At 40.7% G+C, this 20,534-nt stretch overlaps 1 protein-coding gene across 2 annotated transcripts in view; it reads right to left on the reverse strand.

Moving 5' to 3' along the window:
- ALDH9A1 (aldehyde dehydrogenase 9 family member A1) overlaps positions 1-20,534 on the reverse strand; it is a 96,584-nt gene that overhangs the window by 46,728 nt on the left and 29,322 nt on the right. For both annotated transcript variants that reach the window (XM_082265908.1, XM_082265907.1), the window contains exons 4-6: positions 9,916-10,045; positions 6,464-6,598; positions 2,243-2,439 (exon numbers count right to left, since the gene is read on the reverse strand). In XM_082265908.1, the coding sequence (XP_082122034.1) occupies positions 2,243-2,439; positions 6,464-6,598; positions 9,916-10,045 (462 nt within the window). The remainder of the gene's footprint in view (positions 1-2,242; positions 2,440-6,463; positions 6,599-9,915; positions 10,046-20,534) is intronic.

Below are 20,534 nucleotides of genomic sequence, written 5' to 3' on the forward strand. Positions count from 1 at the left end.
GCACAGTGCTTTGACAAACTCCTGCATGTGACAGAACAAGTATGCTTAACAAGCAGTGCAAAAAATAGTTTGTATTCTTTAGGAGACTTGAAAAGCGTTGGAGGTTTACCTGACCAATTGTGAGGGAGCCTTAGTAAAACTATAGGTAAAACCTTTTTTTTCCCCATTTTGGATAGAGTAAGGGATAGTTATAACCCCTGTCAGTTTTTTGTTTTTTTTCACCATCTGTGTCCCATTGTGGAGATTTCCCTTCACTTCCTATCCCATAGCCAAACAGGAAGTGAGAGGAAATCCCTGCAAATTAAAAGAATTCCTTGGTGACCCGCAGGTCACCAGAACTAATGTCCTCATTGAAAGATTTCCCCTCTATTATTTTTCTGGCGACAACCTAAAATTTGGGATTTTCTTTTACTTTTAATTTCAATGATAATGGTAAACAGGATAATAGAGAGGGTGAATCTCCCTAATGGAGGCACAGACAGCAATATAAACTGGCAGCTGTCCTATCCCCTTTCCACTATATCCAAAACTTAAAAAAAAAAAAAAAGTTTTGCCATTAGTTATACTTTAATGGTTTCACATTAATTTGCATTTTTTCACTTGATATAAAAAATATCTCCAAGATCAGCTTGACAATTGTTGTTTAACCACTTACTGACCGCCCCTCGCAGATGTACATCTCTACTTTGACGCTAAATACCGGGATTATGGCAGCAGATAGCCCCCGGTATTTTTAAAAACAGCAGGCGATCGGCTTTCAGATGGTCCCAGCGGCGCGGGATCACCCACAGTGAGGCGGAAGAGGTCCCCCCCCCTCCCGCCGCGTCCCGGCCATTTTCCCAGCTTACCGGACCCGTCGGCAGCGGGGAAACCGATCTGGTTCTGGATCCTCTTAGACAGGAAGTCTCTATGGTCTTGGGAGGACCGGAGCGACGTCAAACGTCGTTGCCTAGCAACCAGCTTAAAGAGCGGATTTTTTTTTTTTAAACCATTTTTTTTTTTTTTGCTTTTTTAGTGTCCTTGTGAGATCTGAGGACTTTTTGACCCCAGATCTCACAATAAAAAGAGGTCCTGTCATGGCAATTTCTATTACAAGGAATGTTTACATTCCTTGTAATAGGTATAAAAATGATAATTTTTTTTTTTTTTTTTAACTGAGTAAAAATCAAAAATAATAAATAAATAGGGAAAAAAAATAAATGAAAGAGCCCTGTCCCCGTTAGCTCGCACGCAGAAGCGAACGCATACGCAAGTCCCGCCTACATATGTAAACGGTGTTCAAACCACACGTGAGGTATCGTCACGTTCGTTAGAGCCAGAGCAATAATTTGAGCCCTAGATCTTCTCTAACTCTAAGCTGGTAACCTATAGACATTTTTAAAATGTCGCCTATGGGGATTTTTAAGTACTAAAGTTTGTCGCCATTCCGCGGGCGTGCGCAATTTTGAAGCATGACATGTTAGGTATCTATTTACTCAGCGTAACATTATCTTTCACATTATGGAAAAAAATTGGGCTAACTTTACTGTTTTCTTATTTTTTAATTAAAAAAAGTGAATTTTTTCCAAAAAAATTGCATTCGGAAGATCACTGAGCAAATACGTTGTGATAAAAAATATTGCAACGATCTCCATTTTATTCTATAGGGTCTCTGAAAAAAAAAAAAAAAATTATATTATATATATATATATATATATATATATATATATATATATATATATATATATATATATATATATATATATATATATATATATATATATATATATATATATAATGTTTGGGGATTCCAAGTAGTTTTCTAGCAAAAAAAAAAAAAAAGATTTTAGCTTGTAAACACCAAGTGTCAAAAATAGGCCTGGTCGGTAAGTGGTTAAATTTGTTGTATTCATTTTAGCAAAAGATTAGCTCCTCTGTATTGAGCAAATTATTATTCACTGTGTGAATACAATAGCAGCAGCATTTTTAGTGGATGGAGGAATCGGTTAGGTTTTTTTTTGTTCAACCCTCGGGATTAATGAATAAAATCGATGTGCGTACGGCCAGCTTTTGTCTGCTCCATTTAGGGTTAGAAAACGTTAAGAACTAGAAAGCAGAAAGGACTAAAACCCCGGGTATGTTGTCAAACAGTGCATTTCTTGAAATGATTATAACATATAAAATAGGCAACATTTAATAAATGAACAAGCACATGTGTGAAGAATTTTGACTTGTTGTTCTGTTTGGAGCTGCAGCGATTCACCTTTGAGCCAGTGGGAACACTGCCAGTGAAGGAAATTTTTGCCACATCTGGGTGCTTACAGAGGAATTCTCCAGTGGTGGCCCCCCCTTGTACCACATTGAAGAGACCAGGTGGACCTCCTGCCTCTTTGAAGATCTCAGCCAGCAAAACGACGGTTATCGGAGTGAAGGGAGAAGGCTTGTACACCATGGCATTTCCTGAGGAAACATTACAAAATAGTTTTGGCAGCCAGCACTTTTACATTGAGATAATATAGATTTCCTTCTATAGACTTGAATTATGCAGAAAAAGACAGTATAATGCCTCGTACAAACGCAACGATTATCGGCCGACCGATCATCCGACTTTTGTCCAGAGTTGTGTTTTGTTGGTTGGAATGTGACTAGACTGCAAACAAATTTTCTCGGCCAACAAAAACCTACTTCAGAAGTGATGTCATGTGCTGGTTTACTTTCCGTGTGTTTTTTCTTCTCTGAGCATGCCCAGTCTTGCTCATCAGATTTTTGTCTGCCGAAATCTGTACTGACTGACAGAAAATCGGCCGTTGTGTTGACGGCCAACAAAAATTTTATAGCCTGCACACCAGATTTTATTCGGCCGAAAAGTCAGAGTCGGTTGTAGAAAGCATCATACTAACAAGCTGAAAATTGGCCGATCGGACGTTGGCCGAAAATTCCCGGCCAATAATCGATGCGCGTGTATGAGGCATTAGCTAACAAATGTCTTCAGATGAGGACTTCTGGATATACACACTGAAAAAGTGGCCGTAGGTCCAAAGCCTAATTCAAAGCAAGTAAATAAAAGATACTAAAATATATACTAACAATGCAGATAAAAAGATGGCAGAAAATTGAGTGCATAGCAAGTACAAAAAGCGTTTGCTCGCTGTGCGGGGTAATACAGATTGAATTAGGCCAATACAGAAACCATAAAGGCTTATTATAGCTAATCTGATGTTATTTTAATTCAGTTCCAAGGCTAGAGCTGCACGATTAATCCTTAAAAAAAAACAGTGGTCTCGATTCACCCCCCTCACGATCTTAAGTGCCGGTTCACATTTGTGCAATCACAGAGATCGCATGTAATTCGGAGCGCACTGCTCCTAAAATTAAATGCAATCTCTGTGCGGTGCAAATTCAGCCATACAGTTTGTATAGCTGAATTTGCACCACAATCGCACCTAACTCCCACAGGACCCTTTTTTTGGTCCGCAGCAGAATCAGATCGCATGGTGGTTCACACTAGTGCAATCCGATTCTGTGCGAACTTGCAGATCGCACTGCGAGATGCGATCTGATCTGGGGGTGTCGTTAACTTTTAATTGACACCCCCAACTGTGGCTGGCGGTCGTAAAGTGGTTAAATATTTAATTTTGGAATAAAAAGACTTAACTGAACAAAAAGCTACATACACTGTTAAAAACTCATTTGAGAAAAAAATTTCTTGTTGCTGCAGTTGAAAATAAACGTCAATTTGACCCACTAATAATACGAAAATCAAACAAACGTTCTTAAAATTAAAAAATTTTGTATGAAATTCTCCTAGCGTTTGGCCAGCTTAAAGCTGAGCTCCTCCCAGAAGGGAAAGCTCCATTTGTTTGCTTCGTCCCCCCCTCCGCTGCCACATTTGGCACCTGTCGGGGTCATTTGATACCTGTCAAAACCAGGTACCCACTCCCACTTCTGGGTAAGATTGTCACATCAATTAATAGGAGAATCCGACTTAAAGTGTAACTCCACTTTTGTTGAGAAAAACATTCCCCTCTGAGTGATCTTTGCACATTGCAGGGATTTTAACAAACTTTTGCAGATTCCTACCTTTTGTTATTCTGAAGAAATCATTGTTTGTTCATCTATGTTTATGTGCCAAGAGGTTCTAATGGGAGTGGTTTCATAATTATCTATCAGCTGTGGCAGCTGCAGGGCTCTAATGAGGAAAGCTGCTGGGCCTGCATCCCTTTAGACGTGTTCCTATTGGAAGTATCTCACCAAAAATGAAATTTTTATTGCAGGGTATGCCAGAAATCTGACTTTTATCTTAGGCAGACTTCTGGGAAAATTGGTGAGCCAATCATACAAGCAGGAAATTATGTTTCTGGGGTGTGGTCAGTAAACATTCTGTGTACAGAACATCTCCAGGTAGCCATATTGCATTGCATTTTCAGAAAATTACAACAGCTGCAGATTGTAAAGGAAAGGTAATATTCAACCACAATAGGATTTGTGTCGCAATTGTATACGCTATATTGTTTTTTGCTAATTTTTCCCCCCAGGAAAGTGGAGTTACCCTTTAAGGCTCATGCAAACTGCAGCTAAAAAAAAAAAAAAAAAAGCCGTTTACAGGCATTTCAGCTTTTATTTCAGCTTGAAGAAGCTTGTGCTTTTTTGTGCTCTTGAGGGTGTTTTTATTGAGCTTTTTTAAGCATAAGCATTTTTTTTTCCACAAACCCTCTTTAAAAGTCTATGGGCACAAGTCGGATAGAAGAAGTTGCCTAAAGTAGTACAGGAAACTTTTCTAAAAAGTAAGAGCGACTTCAGTAGTTCCAATTAAGGCAGCTCTTATTCACTAACATGGGATTTCTCTTCTCTTTTATACTAAGTTGTGAAGTGACACCTCTCATATTACAAGACATCGCTCGTTTATCAAGTTAAAGTTTATGAAAAATTTAGCTTGTTTTGTAAGACACTTGCAGACCAAGTTACTCGCAATCCAAGGTTTTACTGTAGATCTATACATGCAACAGCCATTTAGGCTATTCTTCCTGCTAAGGGGTGTAGCACAGTAGACTTTGGGGTTGATTTGCTAAAGGAGAAGAGCATGATCACTGAGCTAAGAAACTTTAACTTTGTTAACTAATGCCTCGTACACACGCATCGATAGTTGGCCGTGAATTTTCGGCCAACGTCCGATTGGCCGATTTTCGGCTTGTTAGTATGATGCTTTCGACAACCGACTCCGACTTTTCGGCCAAACAAAATCTGGTGTGCAGGCTATAAAATTTTTGTTGGCCGTCAACAGAACGGCCGATTTTCCGTCAGTCAGTACAGATTTCGGCAGACAAAAATCTGATGAGCAAGACTGGGCATGCTCAGAGAAGAAAAAACACACAGAAAGCAAACCAGAACATAACATTACTTCTGAAGTTGGTTTTTGTTGGCCGAGAAAATTCATGTGCAGTCTAGAGCACATTTCAACCAACACAACACTGGACAAAAGACGGCCGATCGGTCGGCCAACTATCGATGCGTGTGTACGAGGCATACGTTTTTACTTCATCTTGAATGTGGGGAAGCTGCGCTGACTTCAATCATCTATTTACCCAATCATTTGGAAGTCCTGTTTTTTTTTCCACTGTCCTTGTAGGCCACTGGGTATCCGTTGCAAAGTAAATTTTCACCATGTTCACTAAGCTAAGTGGAAATCCCCTTTTAAAGTAATAATACATTTGCAAAGTGAACATTTTTACTGTGAAGTTTCTAACAGAGTCAAAATCTCACAATGCCACCGGCTAGCTAAAGACCATGTTATCTTTGCCTAGGCTTTGGTGCACATGAAAAGGCTGCAGAATTTTTTTTTTTTTTATTATTATTTAATACTAAATACTAAAATAGTGTGCTAATGTATTGCTGGTGTGTGCAGTAATTGTTCGTGTGAAGTTTAAAGCTAAGTTCACCTTTTTAACTATGTTTCACACCAAAATTTAGCATCTACAATTAAGCAGGGCCGCATACAGCATCCCTGAAACACAAACCACCCCTTTCCCATCCCCTTTACCTAACTCACAGGGTGAGTCTTCTAGCAGCATTCTCAGCTGTGCATGGCTCTGCCGACACAGCCGCATATTCAACGTCCATAACTGCTCATCGGAAACTACAAGTCCCGTCTGCCACTGGGGCAGAAGGACTATGCAGATCATGCAGATAAGATTCCTCCTTCTTCGCTTTGTATTACTGCCACTACTTCCTTTATCCTCATACCAGCATGTCCATACTTCTCTTATGGACCTGGGGCTGGGAGAAAACACTGATAGAACCTATGCATTGCACCCATGAAGCACTGATCACAGGTGCAATGTTTTGCAGGCTTGAATGAAAAAAAAAAAAAAAAGTGTAAATCTATATTGACCTGAAGATAATTGTTGCTGCATTTATTACTTTTTTTCTAAATATGGACTTGGCCTTTAACTTTTAAAAATAGTTTAATTTTGAGCAGTACACATACCACAAGCAAGAGCTGGTCCAGACTTCCAGCATGCAATCTGGAAGGGGTAATTCCAAGCACCAATCCCAACACAAACTCCAAGAGGTTCCCTCCTTGTGTAAGCAAATGAGCCTCCAGCGAGTTGCACATGCTGACCTATAAAGAGGGAAAGCACATCAAAAATATTACATAGAAAAAAGCAAAGAATAAACATATACAGCATTAAAAAAAAAAAAAAAAAAAAAAAAAAAAGAAAAAAACCTAGAAATGCAAGATGTCTGTGTGCTCTGTCCACTACAGCATAAAGTTTATCTAAAGTCAAAATGTTCATTTTATTTTGGATAAACTGTGAAAGGGCTGTTTGCCTCAGGCCTTATTTGCACTTGCGACAGGCACCATTTGCAATTATCCACAGAAGACTCAACAGGGTTCCCTTCAATTAGCTGTAAGCGGGAAGCCTCATTAAAAGCAATGGGAGCCTGATAGCACCGGCAGCTTTTTGTGACTGTTTGCATGCAATCACTGATGTAGCAGATGATCGGCCCCGAGTGCAGACTGTCTGCATCCAGGGCCAATCATCTACAGGTATTTGCTGCATGAGCAATTATATGCCAATGGGCTGTGTCTCTGGTTCTCATTGCTTTCAATAGGCTTCCCAACAACAGCAAATCACACGGAACCCCACTCAGTCTCCAGCTGGTAATCACAAACAGCCAAAGTGTGAATGGGGCATTAATGATCTCTGCAACAAGGACTGAAACCAAAAAGAAAATCCAAAATTTTGAACTGTTACTGGAACCTGGACTAAAGGGGAAATCTTCCAGTGAGAATACTCATTAACTAACTGAAATCTTATTTTTAATAGTTTTACAGTTTTATGGATTCAGGCCATAAACTCAAAGAACACAAATTTGTTTTACTAATATTTTGGCAGATAAGTTTACATAATTTGTATATATTCCAACTGAATATTTAGTGGTTTGATTTCTTACAAGGAGCATTGCCTGCATTGACTTAATATATCCCTACTTCTCTTATTACGTATTCTGATTCATTTCTGTTGTTTCCAACCCAAAAGAATACTGGTAGCTTAAAGTGGTTGTAAACTTCTGACATGAAAAATCACAACAGAAAGTTGTGAAAATCTTGCCCCAATCCAAAACACTAAATGTAATTTCTCTCTGCTGTCTAGTTTCTGTATCATGCTGAAAGGATTTCCCGACTCCAAGAGATATAGGGGGGTGGGGGGAGGGGAGCTTCAGCACACAGCATTGTTCCTATCCTCCACTCAGGTCTTAGATTTATATTTAGCTCTTCTCTCACAGCTGTGAAGTGTGTGACATTAGATCCCCACCCTCTGCCTCTGGAACCTCACATAAGCTGTGTAAATTCTGTGTTTTGAATGACTATAGAGAAGAGAGGGCTGCAGATAAACAGGTAGGAGGCAGAGGTGTAACTATATGGGTCGCAGGAGACACCCTATGATCTGGCCCCCATGCTTCAGGGGACCTGTGTGGCTCCCCTGTCATATTTGATTCTACACTTGGATAGGAGGGGCGGATCCGGTGTTGTAAAATTTTGTCGGACCCGTGAAAAAAAAAAAAAAAAAAAAAAAAATCGGACCTCGTCACTTCCGGTGGACAGAGCATCACAAAACAGCTGATAGGAGTCGCCCGTGCGCATGCGCACAAGAAATTTTTCGAGGTTTGGCAAAATTATAACAGAGAGCGGACAGCTGATTGAGAGGAGGCGGGGCTGAGGTGAGACGGAGGACACCGCCGCTTCACTGAAACATTACAGGGACGGAGGCGGGACGGAGGTGCGGCCGTAATAGATGCAGGGCTTAAGCGACTCCTTCTGTTTTATTATCATTAGTAATTATCGTATTATTTATCCTTAGGATTTCATTACATTTAGTATTTCTTATTTTGTATTATAGAAATACTAAATGTTATTAAATCCTAAGGATGAATAATACGATAATTACTAATGATAATAAAACAGAAGGAGTCGCTTAATTAAGCCGTGCATCTATTACGCCGCACCTCCGTCCCGCCTCCTCTATTCAGCTCTGCAGATGACGCGGCGGTGTCTTCCGTCCCACCTCAGCCCCGCCTTCTCTCAGTCAGCTGCCCGCTATGTGTTATAATTTTACCAAACCAAGATAATGTCTTGTGCGCATGCGCACTTGAGACTCCCATCAGCTGTTTCATGACGTAGGACCACCGGAAGTGACGAGGTCCGATTTTTTCATGGGTCCGAGGAAATTTTAGAACACCGGCAGCAAATTATGATAGAGCTGGCCATGGACCAGATGGTCCCAGGCCATCTCTATGGCCAGGGTCCAGAAGCAACATCATAACATCACTTCTGGCTCTGACAGATGTAAACACTGACAGTTTTTTTTTCATTCCATACTCCTAGCTTGCCATTTATTTGATGCTCTGCCATATCCTTTCTCTGCTTTGCATAAATCACAGCACATATGCTCATTTGCTGAGAGACTTCATTTCTATACGGCTCACCTGAGAGATTATCCTGTATGCTTTTATATATATTTTTTTTTCCATCTACTCCATGATTCTGAGTTTGATGGGTATATAGGGTTTATAGGGTATACCTTCCAAAATAGATATTATATGATTTATGTTTGATGTATGGAACTGTTTGTTTGCGCGAGTGGTGTCTAGACGCAAATCTGGTTCAGCCAACATTGTCTATTTTAGATGGTGGAAGGAGGAGGTTTGTTAGTATTTTTGTTATATTATGTGATTAATACCTAACTGCTTTTCTACTTCTTTATCTAAACACTGCCAGTTTTCTTCCCTGAAAAGCAGAGATTATGTTTTTTATATATATATATATATATATATATATATATATATATATATATATATATATATATATATATATATATATATATATATATATATATATATATATATATATATATATATATATATATATATATATATATATATATATATATTTTTTTTTATTTCATGCTTCCAGGGTAGACCATCATACCATGCCATCATGTCATGTATTTTTCCTATTACAAGGGATATTTACATTTTTTGTAATAGGAATAAAAGTAATAAAAAAAAAAAAAAAAAAAAAAGAACGGGAGAGTAAAAAAATAAAAAAATTAAGAAAAAGACAAAATTTTTTTAAAGCGCCCCTGTCCCCTTATGCTCGCACACAGAAGCAAACACATATGTAGGTTGCGCCCCCATGAGTAAATGGCTTTCCCACCACACATGTGCGGTATCACCACGAGCGTTAGAGTGAGAGCAACCTTTTTACAGATTACCAGTTTAGAGTTACAGAGGAGGTCTGATTAAAGCTGAAGGGCAAATACCAAGGATGTGCTTATTATAGAGTTATTACAATAATAATATTTTGTCAGATTTATTGTAAGCATTAACACACTTTGTAAGCATTCAAGCAAGACAAAAAAACAAACATCTTACCAGCCATAGTACCAGCAAGTCCAGCATAATATTCCAACGTCTGCCATGAAATCTCTATATCCACTCTAGCCTCAAAGATAGATTTCCCGTTATTTATTGTTTCCATTGTAGCAAGCTCCTCACTGCGCTCCTATAATAAAAGTCATAACCAGAGAGTTATTGCACTTTCAAGAAAACATTTAAACTTGCAGATCTTGACTAAAACAGGGTTTGATTTCACTCACAGGTCCGCATTGAATTTAATTTAAAGTTGATTTGTACAAAGATTAAAATGTATACCGCTTATTTTACCATTCATACAGGGATAACAGCTATTTCTATTGCACACATTTACATCTAAAAAATATGCAGCCATTTTAAAAGCAAGAAAAATGATGGAGTCTTGCAAATTAAAAATTTAAAAAAAGTTTACAATGACCGATCTTATTAGGAGTCCATTTACCACAGGAAAAATCCCTAATTTCCTTTATTTTCACAGAGTCACAAATATGCTCTTTTAGACTCCTTTGGGGGAGTGGAGGGATTGTCCTCCGCGAGGCTGCTGGGGAGCACTGCCTTAAAGTATATGAGAACCCTCACCTTGTAAAACAACCCATTCCATTCAAAATGGAAGTGAAATGACATTGCATGTATATACATTTTACTGTGTGTATATATTATATATATATATATATATATATATATATATATATATATATATATATATATATATATATATATATATATATATATATATATATATATATATATATATATATATATATATTATAATGATCTTGATCTTTTTCTTTGCTTCCTTTTGTAAAGGAAGCATTAGTGATGTTATGAGATCACTTATAATAAAAAAAAAAAGTTATTTAAAATGTTTATATATCAAACATTTTAAATAACTTTTTTGATTTTTTATTATAAGTGATCTCATAACATCACTAATGCTTTCTTTGCAAAAGGAAGCAAAGAAAAAGAACAAGATCATTTTTAACACAATTACATGGTACAACTGGCACATATCAGGAATATGAAACGTTGGGGTAACATGCTTTAATCCTTCAAACATTAATCCAGTCAAGAGGTTACATCACCATGCAAAATATTCCACAAAAACGTACAGTTCAAAGAGGGGAATCAGGATCTTAAGCTGGTCATAAAACTTAGTTCACAGGCTAAACTAAAAAAAAAAAAAAAAAAATGGCCACTGATTAAGACATTTTTTCCAACATACCCTGTCGACAGAGACCAAACAAACTAACTATCTACTTCTGCCATCCACTGATCGAAATTCATCTAGTCTCTGCTGAATTGGCCAAAATTTTGATCAGTGTATGACCAGCATTTCAGCAAGAAAGACACCAGTGATGCCAAAGCCAGACTTAAATTTTGCAAATGAGGGCTGGCATTACAAAAATGACATTAAGTATTTAGCAATGCATATACTTTGTCAGTAAGCATCTACCTAAGTTTACTTGAGGTTTGGGGTGTTCAAACCCCCCCCCCCCCCCCCAGAGCATCCTGTCAAAACTGAAAAGCGTCTGTGCCCTGCTGCCTCTCACGGCGCCAGCGCCGCTACAACAGGCAGCGCAGCAGTCGGTATGGTGAGCGGAGTGGATACAGCAGGTCGGGACCGGTGTAAAATGAAAAGCTTCTCTGCCCTGCTGACTCTCTTGGCGCCAGCACCACAACAACAGGCAGCACAGCAGTCAGTATGACGATTGGAGTGGATGCAGCAGGTCGGGACTGATGTAAGTCACACTGGCACAGGCACTCACGTCACTCTGTTACGGCCAGGCTGTGCTGGGTTCCCGGCTGACAGATCATAGGCACAGTAAGAGCGGGCGGCGCCTGTAGTCCCACCCACCGTGACCGACTGCCTCTACACTTTGTAATTCCTGCCTTGGACTTGTCTTCGGAGGAGCATGGAGCGGAGAACACACCTCCCTCTTTCCCTTTCACCTTGCTGCCTGAGAGACTGACATCACATACCACTTACCGCTGCTGTGCTGCCATAGGGGTAAGTAAGACTGTGGCAACTGGCAACGTTTTTCACTAAAACTAGGTTTCACTAAAGCTAGTTTGGTACTGGCAGTCCAGCCTGGCTCTGTCAGCCATGTTGTGGTGTTGACTGCAGAGCTAGAGGGCTGAGGGTTTACTAGGCAGGCTGGACTGTTTGCTAGCCTCAGTGCCCTGGACCTTTTTTGATTGTGTTATAAAGGCATTAATAAGCCTCGGTTCACACTAGGATGTGATGCAGAAAACCTGCAATGTGTGTCCTGCACAAGGCTGCCTTTAATGCAGGGCAAAAGGGATAGCTGCCCTGGACTCAGCCCCAATCCTTGTTGTGGGGTGCAAACCAGCTGCCCTTTGAGCCTGCACTGCCTGTAAAAAAGATGACAGCCAAATGCAAATAGGGCAGAGTTGGACTTGAGCTGTCTGGTGGCAGGGCAAGCCTGGGAGGATGCGCGCCTGGCTCTCTCTAACCTCATCTTAAATCTCCCGCTTTGGTGCTCCGTCATCTCTCCCAAGTCCCAACCAACCACTGCCTGACATGTCCTCCTTATCCGCCTAACAAACGATCACTCCGCCCCCTAACAACCAGAGCTGTCAGTGTAGTATGTCTGAAGTCTCTGACCATAATGCAGCAGGTGCAAACTGGTACTGACTAGTATTCCAGTGTTTCTCTTCTCTCTCAGTTTTTCTCCATCACTCAGCTAATGTGACCCCAATGTTGATGGAGAGGGGCAGGGGAGGGCCAAACAAGCATGCTATGCAGGCAACTGACATCCTCCTTATCAACTGAGGATGCCATTGGTCGTTAGGACTCCGGCAGCTAGAAGGTTGTAAGGTTGCACAGTGAAAACCTGTGGCTTTGTTTAACAAAAAGGAAGGCTTTATCCATATGCTGCCCCCCCCCCTTTCACCACTTGGTACCTGATGCTGAACCCCCCCAGGACAAAAAATGATCTACGGCCAGCGTGCATTCTTTCCTAAGCAACAGCTTTACTTAAAACAGAATTAAAACCCACTGATTTAATAGTTTACCAAAACAATTCCATTCAAATCTTATTGTGAATGAGAACGGTCACAGTTGTGCTCTCAACTGAACTGTCACGCTATCAAATGGCTGTTGCCACAGCTGATCACACGTCCAGGTCCACGGCAACAGCAGATTAAGCAGGGGCTAAAATGGCAGCCTTCTTGGCTGTAAAGGATTGGAGGGTTTTGTTCCATTTTAACCCATTCAACAGGCTGCCCTGTGCTGCTTTTACAACACCAGCCACATAAAGGTAAGATTTGTGAGCCGTGACTAGTGCATTGTATGCATGAAAAAAAAAAAAAAAAAAAAACTCCTGGGTGTAGCCCCCACCCACCCCCAATACCTGAGCCCCCTTTCGATCCAGTAATGTCCACGAGAGTCTTGGCTCTCTGCAGACTCTCACTCCTTATTGGCTGCCGCAGTAGCAGAATCCACTGGCTCCTGCTGCTGTCAATCCCAGCCAGCGAGCCAGTCAGGAGAGGAGAGGGAGGAGCCTTGAAAGCACTGCACCCATGATCAGCGGTTTTCACATGCCATGCAGGACTCCTGGAGACCTGTCAGTGCATCTGTCTGAACATACCTTGTACGGTCAAGCAGACACACACTGACAGGAAGAGGCAATGAACTACCAGAGCACTCAACAGCACCATGGGAGTTCGTTGAGAACTACAATTCAACAGCCACAAAGGCTATCGATAATTGTGGTTTCCCATTCACAAAACTATGAATAATTGACATGGCTGGGCATGACGGTGGGGGGGGGGGGGGGAGAAGATCCCCCACTTGCTGTCAATAGTTGCAGCAGATTGGGAAGACGCTGCAGGAGTGGTGAACTTATCCTTTAAAATTAGGAATCGGCTTTACTGGCCTAGTGCAAATTAGGCACAACAAAAAACAAAATATGCGATGTGAATTTAGTCCAGTTTACATGATCAAGTTTTCAATAAAATATATAACATACAGTATTTTTGATATATCGTTTGACCAGTCTTATAGTTTACCATCTGGTATGAAATAGTGAGTTATTAAGGGTTTTCAGGTTGTAAAGACTCATTGATGTTTAACTTTTGGTTTAACCTTTGAGAGTTCACAATAGACAAATACATAATTTAAAGTGGTTCTAAAGTCATAGGAATGGTTTACCTTTGTATTAAAGTAAAAGACATTTCAGTAGTCATTTAAGTTATGGATAATTTTACATTAATTCAGAGTTAAGCTTTTAAATGAACACAAATAATGGGTACAGCTTTAAAGTGAAGCTCCAGTTCCAGCTCTGCAAAGCATATTAGAATACTGCAATAATGTGCTGAACTTATATTTATTATGATTTACTATGCGGTTAAAAAAAAAAAAAAAAAAGGCAACAACATTTTTTTTTTTATAGTTTTGGAAGGGAAGGTTTAGTACCTTTGTCAAGTTTTTGACATTTGCTTTTCTTCTGCAGAGACTCACCTCTATATTTCCCCTTTGTGACTATTGCCAGAGAAAGAAAGTGAGAAGAAATCTATACATTTTGAGTGGTCATCAGAGCTACAGAAAAAGGAGAATCCTCCAATGTGAATTTTTGTGATAACACTCTAAGATTGGAGTTCTGTTCACTTTGGAGAGATTTCCTCTCATCATACTCCATCTAAAACAAAAATGGGTTTGCATACACTTTGTTAGATTCAAATATTCACTTAAGAATTTGCAGTGCAGTTATTTTGATCAGAAGAGCATGCCCCTATACTGCTTTTTATCAACCATAATTTCAAGCTAAGTAAACTTAAATTTTTTTCAACTGTTTATTTGTTACTACTCACTCTTAGGCCCCGTTCACACTGGGGCGACGCTACTTTGCCGGGCGACCTCAGAGGTCACGGCGCGCTGCTCGCACCGCGACCTCGGAGTGGCCGGCACGGACTTCATAACATTGAAGTCTATGCAGGTCGCTCCGGGTCGCCCCAAAGAAGCTCCGGACCCTTTTTCTAAGTCGGAGCGACTTGTGTCGCTCCTATTAGAACGGGTCTGCAGCTTCTCTATGGAAGGCGACCTACGGCGATCTGTCAGGCGACCAGGTCGCCTGAAAGGTCGCCCCAGTGTGAACGGGGGCTAAATATGTTGGAAAGCTTAAAGTGCTATTAAACCCAAAAACAAAATGTAATATACTGTGGATATAAAAAGTCTACACCCTCATCAGGTTTATGTGATGTAAAAAAATGGGACAAAGATAAATCATTTCAGAACTTTTTCCACCTTTAATGGGACCTAAAACTGTACAACTCAGTTGAACAAACAAACTGAAATCTTTTCGGCGGAGGGAAGTAAAAAAATAAAAATAAAATAGTATGGTTGCATAAGTGTACACACCCTTAAACTACTACTTTATTAAAGCACCTTTTGATTTTATTACAGCACTCTTTCTGGGTATGAGTCTATGAGCATGGCACATCTTGACTTGGCAATATTTGCCCACTCTTCTTTGCAAAAACACGCCAAATCGGTCAGATTGAGGGCATCTCCTGTGCACAGCCCTCTTCAGATAAACCCACAGATTTTCTAACGGATTAAGGTCTGGGCCATTCCAAAACTTTATTCTTTATCTGGTGAAGCCATTCCTTTGTTCATTTGGATGTATGCTTTGGGTCATTGTCATGCTGAAATATGAAGTCCCCCTTCATTTTCTGCTTTCTAGCAGAAGCCTGAAGGTTTTGTGCCAATATTGACTGGTAGTTGGAACTTTCCATAATTCCCTCTACCTTGACTGAGGCCCCTGTTCCAGGTGAAGAAAATTAGCCCCAAAGCATGATGCTGCCATCATCATGCTTCACTGTGGGTATGGTGTTCTTTTGGTGATATGCAGTATTGTTTTTGAGCCAAACATATCTTTTGGAATTATGGCCAAAAAGTTCAACCTTGGTTTCATCAGACCATAACATATTTTCCCACATGCTTTTGGGTGACTTCAGATGTGTTTTTGCAAAATTTAGCCGGGTTTGGATGTTTTCTTTCTTTCTCATAAAAAAAATCTTCTGTCTTGCCACTCTACCCCATAGACCAGACATATGAAGAATACGAGAGGGAGCTTGTTTTCACATGTACCACACAGCCAATACTTTCCAGATATTCCTGCAGCTCCTTTAATGTTGTTGTAGGCCTCTTGGCAGCCTCCCTGACCATTTTTTTTTTCCTCATCTTTTCATCAATTTTAGGGGGGGGACGTCCAGTTCTTGGTAATGTCACTGTTGTGCCATATTTTCTCCATTTGATGGTGACTGTTTTCAATGTGTTCCATGGTATGTCTAATGCCTTGGAAATTCTTTTGTATCCTTCTCCTGACATACCTTTTAACAATGAGATTCCTCTGATGCTTTGGAAGCCCTTTGTGGACCATGGCTTTTGCTGTAGGATATGACTAAGAAGATGTCAGGAAAGAACAACTGAACTTTATTTAGGGTTAATCAGGAGGCACTTAATATGATGGCAGGTGTGTACGGACTCCGATTTAACATAAGTTTGAATGTGATTGCTTAATTCTGAACACAGCTACATCTCCAGTTATAAGAAGATATACACACTTATGCAACCACATTATTTTAGGTTTTTTTTTTTTTTTACTCCCCCCCCCCCCAAAAGATTTCAGTTTGTTTTTCAATTGAGTTGTAAATTAAACCTCACATTAAACCTCCCTGGCGGTATTCCCGAGTGTGGCTCGGGGTTAACTTTTAGTACCAAAAACGGTAACCCCGAGCCACACTTGGGATTACCCCAGAACGTTTCTCACCTTCCCTGGGATCCCCCGCCATCCTTACAGTCTCTCCCCGCTCTGTGCATGGCGGATTGCTGGCACTTGCCTTCCGGTGACTTTTCCAGTGCTTTGTGCCTGGAAAATTTTGAACGACCATGGTGTCCAAAAAAGCATTTTTTTTTGCGCAAAAGCGCTTTTAGACAAACTGGAAAACAGCGACAGCGAAACTGAGTTACATGAAGAACTGAGCGATAGCGATTTGTGGGAAAATTCGTCATCAGGTATGGAAAGTGATAAGAGCGACTATTCTGATGTCTCTTTCTGGCACATAGCTTGTGGAATTTGGGAAGTATATCAAATGATTCTTCAGAATTTCCAACAGAGCTATGTGCCAGAAAGACAGCAGAATTGTCGCTGTCGTCACTTTCCGAACAGGATGACAAATTTCCCATGAATCGCTATTGCTCAGTTCTTCAAGTAACTGTTTCGCTGTCGGTGTCTTCCAGTTCGTCTAAAAGCACTTTTGCCAAAAATCAAGGTGGTCAAAAGCGATTTAATCACACAGGTAACAGGTCAGCAGCGCAGCGGTCACGTCTCCATATTCCACAGCGCTTGCATAAAAAGGCTCAAAGAGTTATATGTAAAGAAGATCCAATAGTGTAGTATTGCCAGTGACTTTTTATTAAAAAAATAAAAAGGAGTAACACTCAAAATGAGCAGAGACAGTATACAGTCTGTTCACAGCATGCATATACATAACACATTGTAGATCTGTCAGTTCAGCAAGGTGGCACCTGGCAGGTGGGACCTGTCTAAGTGCCATCTTGCTGTTCTGACAGATCTATGCTTTGCGCTTGTATACGTGCTTTGACACTTGTATGTGTCTCTGCGCGTTGTGAGTGAGTGGGTACCAGTCTTTAAAAGGGATTGCAAAGGCAGAAGGTTTTTTATCCTAATATATTCTATGCATTAAGTTAAAAAACCTATGTGCAGCAGCCCTCCTAATACTTACCTAAACCCATCTTTATCCAGGAATGTTGCAGGAGTTTCTCAGCTTCCCAGGGCTACCCTTCTCCCTTACCGGGACTACCTTCCGGCTGGCACAGAGGCGAAGGGTGATTGGCTCCCGCTGCTGTCAAAGTCAGTCAGCCAATCAGGAGAGAGAGGGAGGGTCGCGACTCCGTGTCTGAATTGACACAGGGAGCTGTGACTCGGCTCGGGTGCCACCACAGCAAGCTGCTTGCTGTTGGCGGCATTCAACAGGAGGGAGGGGCCAGAAACACGGAAGAGGGACCCAAGAAGAGGAGGATCTGGGCTGCTCTGTGCAAAACCAACTGCAGAGAGCAGGCAAGTATAACAGGTTTGTTATTTAAAAGAAAAAAAATAAACGAGACTTTAAGGTTTACAGTATTATGCATTATCTGCATTAAGGTAAAAAATCTACTGTGCCCAAGATTAACACCCCCAGCCCCCTTCACACTTAACTGAGCCCAATCTCAATTGAACGCTGGGCTCAAGAGCAGTGGCTCTCTCCCATCTCTCCCTCCTCACAAGGCTATTGGCACCTGCTGCTGTCAATCAAATCCTATGACAGGGAGGGCAGTGGGGGGGGGGGGGGGGGGAAGTCCCGCTGTGACAGCAGGACTTAGGAACGAGCCCACATGAGTACTTCCCTCTGGCAAGTGGCTTGCTAGGGGGTCCTCCGAAGGCAGGAGGAGCCAGGAACACTGGTGAAGGGCCCCAGACGAGGAGGATCGGGGATGCTGTGCGCAAAATCATTGTAGAGCGTTTGTTTTGGTTTTTTTTTTAAATAAAGGTTTAAATCACTTTAAGGTCAGCATCTATACAAATTGTCTTTTCACTGCTGCAGATGAAACTGGCATTTGGTGTGTACTATTTTAGGGAAACAAACTGTAAGCCATCTATTTCTCAAACAGCAGATCCTGATGTACTTATCCAATGCTTGCAGTTAACAGATGGGCCTCTTTTCGAACCTGGTTAGATCTCGTTTTCTGTTATCTCTCAATACAATTTACAATGCAGCTGTATGAATTCTTCAGTTTCTAGGCAGTTTGATGCATGGAATAACCAGTATAAACAAAAGATAAATGGACTGTAAATTATAGTGAGGAATGCGCATGAGCTCTCAACTTGAAGATTTGTACATAGCGCACACCAAGATTTAGAGATCCTAGTACAAGCAAAGGAATTTCTGGAATGTAATATTGGAATGGTATGTGTAGGAATAAGGATTTGTCTGCTGTCTTAGGTTGTGCACCCTTTAAAATTATGAACAATCTCGAGGCACCCTTTAAAATTATGGACAGTGTTGAGGCAGCCCATCCTAAAATGTAAACACTATTCTATTAGTTTTACATAATGCAGCAACATCCACACATGTAGAAGACCCAATGTTAGAGGTGCAAACTGGTACTGACTAGTATTCCATTGTTTCTCTTCTTCCTCAGTTTTTCTCCATCACTCAGCTAATGTGCCCCCAAAGCTGATGGAGAGAGGCAAGGGAGAGTTAAACAAGGATGCTATACTAACATTGTCCTTATTAACTGATGACACCATTGATCATTAGGAGGTTGGCAGCTAGACGGTCATAATCGTGCACAATGAAAACCTGTGGCTTTATGTAACTAAAAACGCAGGCTTCATCCACCCACCACCTTGTATACAATTTTTGTGCAATTGTAGGCATTTTGCGAAGGCACCCCTGAAGAAACCTCAAGGTACCCTGGTTGAAAAAGGCTGGTTTATAAAATAGCTATTACTGCCTAAAATTACTGAAATATAGTTTATTGATTGTAAGCCCCAATTTCAGAACCCATTTAAAATGATTCTAAAAGGCATAAGGTTTAGCACTTTAGCCCTGGTTCACATTGATGCTACTTTGAAATAGTAGCTACTTTTTACTTCAAGTAAAGTAGCACGATTTCAAAGTAGTAGGTCAGCGCGATTTCAGGTGCTACTTGAAAGACATTTCATGCACAGATGTCTATTGAAATCGCACTGAAATTGACAAAAGTAGTGCTGGAACTACTTTTGCAAGTTGGCGCGGCACCACGAATAGGCTGCGACTTGTCATGCTTTCTGACCTTTCAAATCACATGACAAATCACTCCAATGTGAACGATGGTTTAATGCATTAGGATTAAAAACCTTTCAGTGCCTGGCTTCCCCCCACTTCCCTAAATACCTACCGAAAACATATATTGATCCAGAGCTGTGCTTGTCTGCTGGTCTTCTCTCCTCTGCCCCACAGCTTAGCCAAAAGCAGCTGTCAGTCTAATAAGGAAGGAGCAGAGCTGAGCCACGCTGTGTATGTCAATGGAGGCTACCACCTAGAACCTACTCAGTTCTAGAAAGAAGTTTAAAAAGAAGGGTATAGCATAAAAAGGGAAGAGAGCATAAACCCTTAATGGACTTCAAGCAAAATATTTTACAGGGAGTACAAAAATCCAATTTTCTCAATAGTCCATTGAGGGACAAAGCTTTAACAATATGCAATTAGGGGACCTCCAAGAGCAGTCAAAACTGAGGAGTGGGTACACCAAAACAACACAGGTGAATCAGCTCAGCAAAGAAATTAAAAAAAAAGGGAAACCAAGGGCAATAAACAGCCGCTTGAAGAACTTTTCAGGCAAAACTAACTGCAGATACATCAACCTTGAGAAACAGAACATATGAACAGAAGACCTGGTAGCAACCATACAGATCTGAGACACAGAGGCTTGATGATAAAAAAAAAGCCCAAAAAGGTACCCACATAAATGGCCAGATGGGAGCAGCACCAATGTTTGTGGAGGTTTTTAAACGCCCCCTCCAACAGCCCCCTGCATCTGCCGCCTGTGA

The sequence above is a fragment of the Pelophylax lessonae genome, assembly GCF_965119305.1.
Source record: "Pelophylax lessonae genome assembly, chromosome: 8".
NCBI lineage: Eukaryota > Metazoa > Chordata > Amphibia > Anura > Ranidae > Pelophylax > Pelophylax lessonae.